The 12,530-nt window shown below is 43.5% G+C and overlaps 1 protein-coding gene across 2 annotated transcripts in view; it reads left to right on the top strand.

Moving 5' to 3' along the window:
* The window catches only part of LOC118091176 (protein lifeguard 3), a 30,447-nt gene extending 22,087 nt beyond the window's left edge, over window positions 1-8,360 (top strand). For both annotated transcript variants that reach the window (XM_035127852.2, XM_035127860.2), the window contains exons 5-12: window positions 981-1,034; window positions 2,547-2,597; window positions 2,971-3,010; window positions 4,266-4,303; window positions 5,015-5,102; window positions 6,418-6,513; window positions 7,100-7,153; window positions 7,742-8,360. In XM_035127852.2, the coding sequence (XP_034983743.1) occupies window positions 981-1,034; window positions 2,547-2,597; window positions 2,971-3,010; window positions 4,266-4,303; window positions 5,015-5,102; window positions 6,418-6,513; window positions 7,100-7,153; window positions 7,742-7,888 (568 nt within the window). In that variant the 3' untranslated portion in view covers window positions 7,889-8,360. The remainder of the gene's footprint in view (window positions 1-980; window positions 1,035-2,546; window positions 2,598-2,970; window positions 3,011-4,265; window positions 4,304-5,014; window positions 5,103-6,417; window positions 6,514-7,099; window positions 7,154-7,741) is intronic.
* Window positions 8,361-12,530: the final 4,170 nt, after the last annotated feature.

Below are 12,530 nucleotides of genomic sequence, written 5' to 3' on the forward strand. Positions count from 1 at the left end.
GATCAGTAGTGCTTTTCCCTACTGAGAAATGTCCGCAAAATAATGGTGCTCAGCAAAGCAATGTATTTTTTATTTCCCCTTTGTTCATGTTGAAGCTCAGAATATTTATTTTCAGCTTCCAGCAATGGTATTAATCAGGCTAACATCAGAGTAGTTAATAGTGTTGTTGGAATAATACTGGTTCTATAATTTACTTCTTATTAAATTCCAACTCAGTCTATGGTGGTAAGGAAAGAGAACAAACAGTTTAGGGGTATCTTTGGTAGTAAAATTAAAAGAGCCACAATTCTCCCTCAAGCAGTTAGTTCTAGTGCTATACTAAATGCTTGGAATTATTATTTACTGGAGTTAGTACCACCAGGGAAATAGAAACACCTTTTATTTTAAACCACAGGAAAAAATAGTTCTGACTTTATTCTAGAACAGAGGTTCCCAAACTCCCATTTGAAAATTGCTGAGGGTCTTGGCAGACCACTTAATTATTCCCCCCACTTGTTGTAGCAATTGCAATGCACTGTGCTAGATGCTGTATGTTTTTAAAGTATTTCCATTGCTTATTTTATTCCTTATATTGTATAAGAATTTGCATTCCATAGAATTAGGACTGTAATACAATGAAGTACAATATAAGAAATAAAAGAAGCAATAGAAATACAATTAAAACTAAATATGAATTGTGTCCTAAATGTGGACATACCACAGCCCACAGACCACCAGTGATCCTCAGACCACAGTTTGGGGCACCTCTATACTAGACTATGCATTGCAATTGGAGCATGTCCTTAACAGTCGTCTCCTGTTCATGATCTATTCCTTATGAGGATGACATGGCAGGAAATGTTAGTACCGTATTTAGCAGTGAGGGTAGAGACAGGAGTTTGAAGGGATCATACGGATGTCTTGGAGAAGCAGCATCCTGCCTCCCATGATAATTAATGTGAGAGAAAATATTTATACTACGTGATTTTCACTCTCCACAGTGAACCCGTATCCAGTTTTGTACGGAGAAATGTTGCTGTATACTACGTATCTTAGTAAGTATTAGTTCCTCTCCAATATGCTTACAGGGCTGTGCTGTCTGTCTGCTCAGTTAAAAATATAAAAAGAGCCTGCTAGATCAGGCCAATAGCCCATGCAGCTCAGCATCCTGTTCTCACAGTGGCCAACCAGAAGCCCATTGGAAACCTGCAAGCCAGAGCACAAGAGCATTCCTGTGGTTTTCCAACAACTGTTATTCAGAAACATTACTGCCTCCAACTGTGGAAGCAGAATGCAGGCACCAGGGCTAGTAGCCATCAATAGCCCTCTAGTCCAGTGTTTCCCAACCAGTGTGCCTCCAGATGTTTCGGGACTACAAGTCCCATCATTCCTGACCACTTGTCTTGCTAGCTAGGGATGATGGGAGTTGTAGTCCCAAAACATCTGGAGGCACACTGGTTGGGAAACACTGCTCTAGTCCATGGAGTTGTTCTGAGCTCTGTGGTACAACTTGGGCTAAATCAACATTTTCTGCTATCATGGATCTGTGTGACTATAGATACACCCTTCTTTGGGGGTGGGAAAGCCTCTTGCCCAGGGTTCTCCAGAAAGCTGGCAGCTGTGCCTGTGGAAGCAGGGATGGAACTTCAGGTTAAATCACCTCCTTGCCTGGCCAGGCACACAGCTTGCTACCACAGGGTTAAGGGCACACCACTGTATGTTTACAAGCATCACCCAAAGGCCAAACGTGTGTCTCTTGTCACCCTTTGGCATGGCTGGAGGTGAGGCAGAAGGTCCATGATGTATTCTGCATCAGAAGTCAGCTATGAGATCCTGACTTGGTGCTAATGTTCCTACTTGGTTGCAGTTCCCCCTCCGTTTCCCATTACTGCTGTTTTGAGTAGTATAGAACTTTGGCATGGAACATGGTGTATAGGAGGAGCATTTGCCTGGAAGTGATTTGCTTCAAACTCTGTAGGACTTACCCATGTTTACTTGGAAATAAGATTAGGCTGCAAATAGGAGAAGTGAAACAAGCCTGGAGATAACTGGGCATCTTGTCCCAGGATGTTAAACTTATCACCCTCCTGATGTTCCTGGGCTCCATCTCCCATCAGCCCCAGCCACCATGATTGATGGCCGAGGATGATGGGAGTTGTAGTTCAGCAAGATCCAGGGGGCCATAGGTCCCCTGTCCCTGGTCTATCCCACCAACTTCCATGTGCAAGAGAGTAGAGATCGTAGTAGAAGCAGTGGTGAACAACCCTAGCTCTGCTAAGATGTGATGTATAGAGAGAAAGCAACAGAGACTAAACGCCCCCTGAGGCGTCAGAAGTGGTGCTCAGGAGTGGTGGCAGTGCCCTGAGTTCTCCTAATCAAGGTCCCACACCACAACAATTGAAGCCAGATTAACCACTAATCAGGGTTTAGGGGGTGCCATATTCAACTCTTGTGCATCTGAAATCCCAGCCTTTTTGTGTCTTTAGGGAGGGATGCAAAGTACTTGATAGATGCAAGGTCCGACTACGGTATGACTCAAACATCTCACTCTTGTTTCCTTCCCCCAGTGCTGTGTTCTTCGTCACTTACCTGGTGCTGGCATGCTGTGAGGGCCCACGGTGAGTGTTACATTGGATATTCTTGGTGACTGTGGGATGTACAGGTAGGTGAGTGGCTGAATGTGAGGCGGGGTTTTGAAATGAGTGGCAGCTGGGCAACATGGGAAAACTAGGCTGTACAACAATTTCCCAAACACCGTTTTCTTCCATTACTTGTGGGTGGTTTGGAGGCAGCGGTGCAGTGTCTGGAGGAGTGTGCATCCACTTTGAATGAAGTCTGAACCCATAGGCTGCTTTGGAGTCTAGAGTAGGATTGCAACCTATTTGGCCTCTTTGCTTCTGGTGAAAAATGCCTACAGCTAGCAGGATGTGCTGAAACGCTTGGCCCTAGTGACACTGCTTACATACCTTCTTTCTTTTCAATCTCTTCCAGGAGACGCTTCCCATGGAATCTTATCCTTCTGACCATCTTTGTAAGTAGGCAAGTTGTTCAAGGGGCTTGGGCAGCTAATAATGTGCACACAAAAGCTTATACCCAGCAAACTTAGTTGGTGTCTAAGGCGCTACTGGACAATTTTTTAATTTTTATTATTTATTTTGTCTGCGTCAGACCAACACGGCTACCTACCTGAATCCTTACATGCTAGTTTAGACTGAGGGATTGTTTTGAGTCAAGGTCTTACTCACTGAGCTTCACTGATGGAAATTTTTAAAAAATAAAAATTCCAGAAAAACCAGCGCTCCGAGGGATGCTAAACTCTCTGTGCCTAGTCTTGCTTTATACTCCAGTCAACACCTGAAACTATTTGTATGTAGCTTAACCTGAGCAAAAGGTTAATCAGCTATTTTGGATCTACACCCAATCTAGATCTGAAGGCCATGTCTAATTATGTACACAAGATTCTTCTGGGGATATCTCACCCTATTAAATTTTGGAGACTCTCTTATTGTTGCAGCAACTCCAGACAGTTCAGTCAAAGATTTATATTTCTCTTGGGGCCCCACTTTGTGAATGTAACAGGTTTCCTCAGGGACTATGTAGTCATAAATTAGCAAAAATGTTATTGTTAAGGGATTAATAATAAAACAATTTATTTATGTCCCACTCTTCCACCAAAATCAGTACAAATAAAACAACCAGTTTCTAAAGAACTTAGTACAACCAAACACTTAAAAATAAAGGCCAGACAAACTCGAAATAGCAGCAGAGATAAAAGATGCTGCACCTTAAAACCAGCGGCAATGTCTAAATACAAGTGCCTTCCATTTCTAGTAAAAGAGAAACAAAGAAGAAGCCTGACAAACAGCTTAGGAACAGGTTGCATTAGAGCAGGTGTGGCTAACATGCCCCTCCCAGATGTTGCTGGACTACAACTCCTCAGTCCAGAAGACCCTTGGCTATACCGGTTGGGGCTGGCTGGAGTTGGAGCCAAGAAACATCTGGAGGGCCACAGGTTAGCCACACCTGCTCTAAGGCACCCTGGTTTTAAGATGTTTAGGGCTTTGGAGCTACATTTCCCTCCTTTTCTTACTAGCTGTGCTGTTTCCCAGGATTGTGCTTACTTGATAAGAGCATCTGCAAGAAGAAAGTATGAGAAACAAAAGTTTCATCTGGTTTTCAGACTTGACAAGTCCTAATCTGAAGCTATTGCAAAACTGAAGCTCTTTGAGGTTATGGTGATATGCCAGGAAGGCAATGTTCACTTTTACCTTCTATTTTTCTTCTAGACACTGGCCATGGGGTTCATGACAGGCACCATTGCTAGGTAAGATAAACATTATCATTATCATTAGCTTGCTCTCTAGCAATTAAACTTGAGCTTCTGGTTAGAGGTGAAATTCTTTCAAGGATGGTTACTTTCACAAAGATGACATACATTCTCACATCTCACAGCTGTGATTTAAATCAGGTACAGGATTTTGAGGACCCGGATTATGCTACACAAACTTGTTGTTCTATAACCTCGAGGAAGCTTCTTTGGCCCAAGCATCGTTCTACTGCTTGTATCATCTGCTGCTATATAACTATTTTCAATACCTGAACCTTACTGGTGTGTCCAGCCTACACCTAAATCATTCATTTAAGTCTCACTCCACACTGAGCATTGCTCATCTAGAAAGGAAGGTTTGTAGGTTCCCTATCTTGAGGTGTTTATGGTGGGGAGGTATGATTGCAATCCTAAGGGGTGAGACTGGTGTGTATTGGAAAGAGAGCTGTAAGCAGACTTGCTTCTAAAGAAATGCATTTAAAACTGAAATGCTAAGTTGAAACAATGTTCTGTCTCTACAGTATTAATTCTGCTCTATTGTTTAACGTTGCATGTCCTTGCTGTACAGTATGTAAATTGTCTTGAGTTTAGATCTAAATTGTGCACTTAGGATTCAGTGGCAAAACTGGCAAAAGTTATCATAATGTAGAAAAAACGCTCCCCCCCCAGACCCTTAGGTAAAATAATTCTTTAACTCTCTATTTGCAGCATGTACTCTACAAAGGCTGTTATAATTTGCATGATAATCACAGCTATTGTGGCCATAGTTGTCACCGTCTTCTGCTTCCAGACAAAGGTGAGGCTTGCTTCTTCCTTGAGGGTAACATTCTGTGGTCACACACCTTGGTCTCCTTTCTCCACAGCAGTTCCTTGATTCTTTTTAGTAGCTGAGTTTTGAAGAAGCTGACAGTTCTGTATATGCAAGTCCTGCTTTTAGTCATTTGCTCATTGGGTTTGATTTCATACTGCTAAGGAAGCAGAGTTTGCAACAGTTACCAAGCAGCTGGTCAGATTTTAAACCCTGTATCCAAAGAAGGGGTTTCTCTGTGGGGCCTGGTGTACACAGATCAACTGATCTGCACTTACAAGAAGCCCTACTTTGGGCAGGGAGAGTTTGCTTTGGAACTCTCAGCAGTTTGTTTGTTTTTTTGGTTCAGCAAGCTTCCTTTGCCAAGAAACTAGTGGGAATGCACTTTAAGGCTCCTGATTGCTCTGTAGCAGAGGCATCTTTACCTTCTTCACACCAGACATCTCATGTGAAGTCTGATGTGGCCCAAGTGGGTGTGGTTTAGGGGAGATGGTTTTGTGTGCCAAATTAGGGCCCCTGTTGGGCTAGATTTGGCCTGCAGGCTGGAGATTCACTGCTAATATAAGCTGTCCAAATGGATGGTGCCCTGTTGTTGCCTTTGAGGCATTCTAAGGCTGTGTGCTAAGATGAAGCTAGGTCCACCCTCCCTTGGTGAATTAAAAGTGATTATTAAGATGAGCTTGAAATGTCTGATGAAATCTCAGAAGCTGTGTGTGAGGCAGAAGCATCATAATTATACAAATATTGACTGAAAATCTGTATGACATATAGAAGATGCAGGGTATTAACTGCAGATAATTATTAACTTCCCTGTAAGGTATTAACTTCCCTGTATTTAGCCCCAAGCATCAAATGATAGAGGTCTGCATTGGATTTTTAAGGTCAATTTATCCCAACTCCTTGTCATGCATTCTGCAAAATACATTTTCAGGATTGGAAGTGGTCCTTTTGACTTTTCAGAATTGTTTTATTATATCTATAATAATACACACACTGTACAATGTGTATGAAATAAAAGCAGTGCTTTGGTGCTTCACCAGAAAATTATTGCTTGCTTGCTTGCTATGTATGATGACAGAAGTATGTAACCCTGAAGTGAGTAATCTCTGTCCTACCCCTGAACCAGCAATTTTAAAAGAGATTTACATGCAATTTTTCTTGCATGTAAAAGTGTCTGTGTCTTCTGTATCATGGAGTTGGTAGAGCAAAGAGGTCTCCTGCAGGGCAAATTGAGGTATTGTGTAGAACAGGCTACTTGCTATCTGCATCTTTTCCCCAAAATGTGCCTTGTTGTTGTTGGCAGGTGGATTTCACATCCTGTACCGGCTTGTTCTGTGTGTTGGGCATTGTCGTCATGGTGACTGGGATTATCACAGCCATTGTTCTGGCCTTCAAATACGTAAGTAGCTGACACTGAAAGCTTGGTCTGGGAAGGGGTTGGTGATGTAAATGGTAAAATTGTTCTTCCGGATCTGGAACTTTAGCCTTTCTTTACAGCTTGGATGTAAAGTGAACCCTCCAGGTGTTGCTCAGGTTCAACTCCCATCCTCTCTGACCATTGGCCATGCTGTCTGGGGCTGTGATGGGAGTCCAGCAACATCTGGAGGGCACAGGTTCCCCACCCCTGCTTTACAGCTGCAAGCAATTGGTCATGTGTATGTTATGTGCATTTGACCACTGCATGCTTCCATCAATTACCAGCGAATATTGATAAATCACTGCAACTAACCAAGTGTCTGGCTCAGTGATGTGGGGGTTCTGGATAATCAGTGTCCTGTCAACCTTCTTTTTTGAAATGTTCAATTCGCACTCTCCAGTTCCTCCAAATGGGTCCTGACTCTGTACTGATGCTCACATTTCACTCCCAGCCGCTGCTCCTATTTGTGCTCCATGGACAGGTCTAGAGATGTTGTTAGCGAAGTTTTAATTAAATCAAAACACTCCACTTGCAGGGCAATGACTCGTTTGATTCTCTTTCCTTGCAGGTCTATTGGCTCCACATGCTGTATGCAGGCATTGGTGCTATTGCCTTCACCCTGGTTAGTAGAGAGTTTCTATCTGTGTATATGTAATTGCTGGTCATTTAGGTTTCTTGCCTGCTCTACATCAATAGGACTCAAGGCAGTCAATACTGGTGGGAGACCATAACCTTGCCTGTATCTTGTGTATCCGCTGGGGGGGAGCTGGGGTAGGTAGCAACTTCCTTGGTAGCTTTAAAGGCCTATGGTTGTAAGAATAGAGAGCAAGAAAGAGCCCAGTGCTTCAATGAGGGCTGTGTGGTGGCTCTGTCTCCCAAACAATATTTAATGTCTTTCTGGTTCATTCTGGTTTGCTGTCCTCATACAGGCTGCCACATTTGTGGCTCACCCTCTGCAGCAGTGAAGACTTGGCCTCACCACCTAGATATAATTTTAGTTATCTTGGGTGACTGGGTAGTTTGCTAATTGCAAGTGTCTCGGAGTGGAGGTGTAGCAATTAGGGCAATGGGTGTGGTTGCAGTATGACGAAAGCAGTATGGTGTGTACCAAAATAATGCATGGATTGTGCTAGCTAACTGGGGGAATGAAGAAAATTTTGGTAATTTCTTCAAGCTTGTGACTAACTGCTTTCCTCATGGCTTTTGACAGTTTCTTGCCTATGATACCCAGTTGCTGCTGGGCAACAGAAAACACACCATGAGCCCCGAGGAATATGTCTACGGCGCCCTCAAGATCTACACAGACATAGTCTACATCTTCACCTTCCTCTTGCAGATTGTGGGCAGCAGAGATTAGGAAGCTGAGGCCGTGCCTCCTTGCTAGAACTTTGGCAACCCTCCCTAGAAGTTCAGGGGACCCCTGACTTTGATTTTCTTAGTATAATGTTCTGATGCATTGTTCTCGCCTCCTAGAATGTATAGAAGCTACTAAGGGATTCACATAGTGGACAGAGCTAAAGATAACGTATGATACATTGTATACGCTGTAGATATTGACTCTTAATTTGTAAGATGTCGTTTATTTCTCCATTTTCACATGTGGAATCCCCTTTTTGTATCTGATGCCCTGGATACAGGAATCTGTACCACTGCTTTGGAGTAATGTATCCTAGCCGTCTCAACTTATCTCTTATTTGTATTTTTTGTTTGGTTGCTTGTTTTTGGTCAGCTTACTTACCTAAAATGTAGGTGGCCCTAGCAGCTACAAAATCCAAAGATCCAGGGCTCAACTACACAACTGCAAATAAAATTTATATTTTTGAATAAGATCTCCCAGATTGATGTGATGGGGGCAGTGTTATGCTGGTTGCATTTATTATTCTTAATATTATTAAAACAATGTTTATTAACTTTCATTATAAAAAAATACAAATGTAAAAATTACATTCATCAACATGAAATACAAAACATAAAAGAGCTTGCAGCTGTAATATCAGAACCTCTATCTATATAATCTTTGATAATTCTTGAAGAACAGGCAATGTCCCTGCAGGCTGGAGGGGCAAATGTTGTCCCTGTCAAGGAGGAGATCACTTTCCCGAGTCCTCTCTCTAAGCATCTAATAACTCACACGTAGGCACCAAATTGGTTATCAGGCTTTATTGCAGGCATCCCCAAACTTCGGCCCTCCAGATGTTTTGGACTACAATTCCCATCATCCCTGACCACTGGTCCTGTTAGCTAGGGATCATGGGAGTTGTAGGTCAAAACATCTGGAGGGCCGCAGTTTGGGGATGCCTGCTTTATTGCCATTTTCTCTGGCACCAGCTACAGCACGGGTGTCAAACACAAGGCCCGGGGGCCAAATCCGGCCCGCCAGACCTCGCCATGTGGCCCGCCGAGCGCCCCAGCCAGCAGGACCCAGCAGCGGGACCTTGCTGCTGAAGCGCCGCGCCGACAAAGCGCCGGCAAACAGCTGGGGCCGGAGGGGGTAGAAAGGCGGCCAGAGCAGTGCTTTCAGAGCTAGTTATTACTTACAATATTACAAAAAACAGTAATAATTGAATGCAGTGACAATAATTTATGATAATAAAGAGTGGACACAGTCCTACAGATACAACCGGCCCTTTGAGGGTGACCAAACTGCTGATGCGGCCCCCGATGAATTTGAGTTTGACACCCCTGAGCTACAGACATCAAACGGCAGTGTTCTCTCCCTCCCCTTGGCAGGCAGCCCCATCGTCTGCTTCCACTTTGGGGACTAATTGTTAACACCTGCCTGAGGGCCCCCACCCAGCGATACTTGCTTACAGAATCATTCCTTCATGACAGTCCCCATTTTCAAAAAGGAGAAGAAAGAAGACCCTCGTAACTACCGAGTGGTCAGCTGGACATCAATACCAGCAAAGGTATGAAGAACTAAACAGTTGGTCTTTGAGCACTTAGAAAAGGATGCTGTGATTACTGAGACCCAGCGTGGGTTTCTCAAAAACAAGTAATGTGCACAGTAAATCATACAGCATACACACCTTGTTCTAAAGAGTAAAAGGATCCTTATCTATCCCAAAAGCCTAGAGAGACTGTAAGCGTGACAATGTGCCACAGATTCATGCTAAGAAAAAAAGTGAGAAAGGGAGGGGAAGGGTGTACCTGTTCTGAAGCAACTGGAACCCAAGTCAGAGATCGAAAGGGCTGTGCCTTTTGTTACTTACAGTCTCCCCAGATTGGTATGCACTGTTGCACTGCAACGGGTGCAACCACTACAGCTATTCCTGGACTGGGAGAGCTTGACCACAGTAGTGCAGTCACTGGTGACTTCAAAACTGGATTACTGCAGCACACACTATGTGGGGCTTACCTTGTACTTCCTTTGGAAAGCAGTTAATGCAGAATGCTTTAGCTTTGTTGCTGGCAGGAGTGAGACACTGAGCATGTAAAGCCTTTAGGCAAGAGAAATGAACTGGTTCCCCATTTGCTTAGCAGTTTGACTCCTCCTTCCCTCTCAGAAGATCTGGGAAACATGGTGTGGTTTCTGAACTAATCTTTTCTGTTTTTGTGGGTTTCCTTTGTGTTTGCCTTCTGCTTTTTTCTTCAACTTGGAGGTGCAATTGCAGTCTCAATAAGGCACAAAGGTCTGATCACTCTGACACCACGAAGTCTCATGTACAGTGGTGCCTCGCTTAACGAATGCCCTGCTTAACAAAATTTTCGCTTAACGAAAGGTTTTTTCTAGAGGAGGTTGCCTCGCTAGACGAATTCGTTTTCGTCTAGCGAATCGCGGTTTCCCATAGGAATGCATTGAAATTCAATTAATGCGTTCCTAAGGGCAAAAAAATAATAAAAAAAATTCAATGCATTCCTATGGGATTCGCTAGACGAATTTTTTCATTATAAGAAAAGACCCGTGGAACAAATTAAATTCGTCTAGCGAGGCACCACTGTATTATATTCCCAGACTACTAGAAGCCTATGCACTGTAAGATGATGTTTGCTGCTTCCCCAGTACAATTTTTTATGTCTTGTAACACTCCCCCAACCATAGAAATATAAATCAAAGAACAGGGACACCCTTTAAGTGTCCCTCTTAACCCTAAAATGATCTTTGGGCTTTCGCAAGCCCAACATCCTGCTTCAACCCCATTTAGTGAGTCTATTTGCATGGATTACAACACCAGACTCCATTTATGACTTACCTTAATGACTTGTCCCTGATGTGCTCAAAAGCCAGAAGTGTGTCTATCTGCAAGTGTTATGTTGTTTAGTCGTTTAGTCGTGTCCGACTCTTCGTGACCCCATGGACCATAGCACGCCAGGCACTCCTGTCTTGCACTGCCTCCCGCAGTTTGGTCAAACTCATGTTCGTAGCTTCGAGAACACTGTCCAACCATCTTGTCCTCTGTCGTCCCCTTCTCCTAGTGCCCTCAATCTTTCCCAACATCAGGGTCTTTTCCAAGGATTCTTCTCTTCTCATGAGGTGGCCAAAGTATTGGAGCCTCAGCTTCACGATCCGTCCTTCCAGGGAGCACTCAGGGCTGATTTCCTTAAGAATGGATAGGTTTGATCTTCTTGCAGTCCATGGGACTCTCAAGAGTCTCCTCCAGCACCATAATTCAAAAGCATCAATTCTTCGGCGATCAGCCTTCTTTATGGTCCAACTCTCACTTCCATACATCACTACTGGGAAAACCATAGCTTTAACTATACGGACCTTTGTCGGCAAGGTGATGTCTCTGCTTTTTAAGATGCTGTCTAGGTTTGTCATTGCTTTTCTCCCAAGAAGCAGGCGTCTTTTAATTTCGTGACTGCTGTCACCATCTGCAGTGATCAAGGAGCCCAAGAAAGTAAAATCTCTCACTGCCTCCATTTCTTCCCCTTCTATTTGCCAGGAGGTGATGGGACCAGTGGCCATGATCTTGGTTTTTTTGATGTTGAGCTTCAGACCATATTTTGCGCTCTCCTCTTTCACCCTCATTAAAAGGTTCTTTAATTCCTCCTCGCTTTCTGCCATCAAGGTTGTGTCATCTGCATATCTGAGGTTGTTGATATTTCTTCCAGCAATCTTAATTCCGGCTTGGGATTCATCTAGTCCAGCCTTTCGCATGATGAATTCTGCATATAAGTTAAATAAGCAGGGAGACAATATACAACCTTGTCGTACTCCTTTCCCAATTTTGAACCAATCAGTTGTTCCATATCCAGTTCTAACTGTAGCTTCTTGTCCCACATAGAGATTTCTCAGGAGACAGATTAGGTGATCAGGCACTCCCATTTCTTTAAGAACTTGCCATAGTTTGCTGTGGTCGACACAGTCAAAGGCTTTTGCATAGTCAATGAAGCAGAAGTAGACGTTTTTCTGGAACTCTCTAGCTTTCTCCATAATCCAGCGCATGTTTGCTATTTGGTCTCTGGTTCCTCTGCCCTTTCGAAATCCAGCTTGCACTTCTGGGAGTTCTCGGTCCACATACTGCCTAAGCCTGCCTTGTAGAATTTTAAGCATAACCTTGCTAGCGTGTGAAATGAGCGCAATTGTGCGGTAGTTGCAGCATTCTTTGGCACTGCCCTTCTTTGGAATTGGGATGTAGACTGATCTTCTCCAATCCTCTGGCCATTGCTGAGTTTTCCAAACTTGCTGGCATATTGGGTGTAGCACCTTAACAGCATCATCTTTTAAAATTTTAAACAGTTCAGCTGGAATATCATCACTTCCACTGGCCTTGTTATTAGCAATGCTTTCTAAGGCCCATTTGACTTCACTCTCCAAGATGTCTGGCTCAAGGTCAGCAACCACACTACCTGAGGTGTACGAGACCTCCATATCTTTCTGGTATAATTCCTCTGTGTATTCTTGCCACCTCTTCTTGATGTCTTCTGCTTCTGTTAGGTCCTTACCACTTTTGTCCTTGATTATGGTAATCTTTGTACGAAATGTTCCTTTCATATCTCCAATTTTCTTGAACAGATCTCTGGTTTTCCCCATTCTATTGTTTTCCTCTATTTCT

Source organism: Zootoca vivipara, chromosome 1 (assembly GCF_963506605.1).
Source record: "Zootoca vivipara chromosome 1, rZooViv1.1, whole genome shotgun sequence".
Classification (NCBI taxonomy): domain Eukaryota; kingdom Metazoa; phylum Chordata; class Lepidosauria; order Squamata; family Lacertidae; genus Zootoca; species Zootoca vivipara.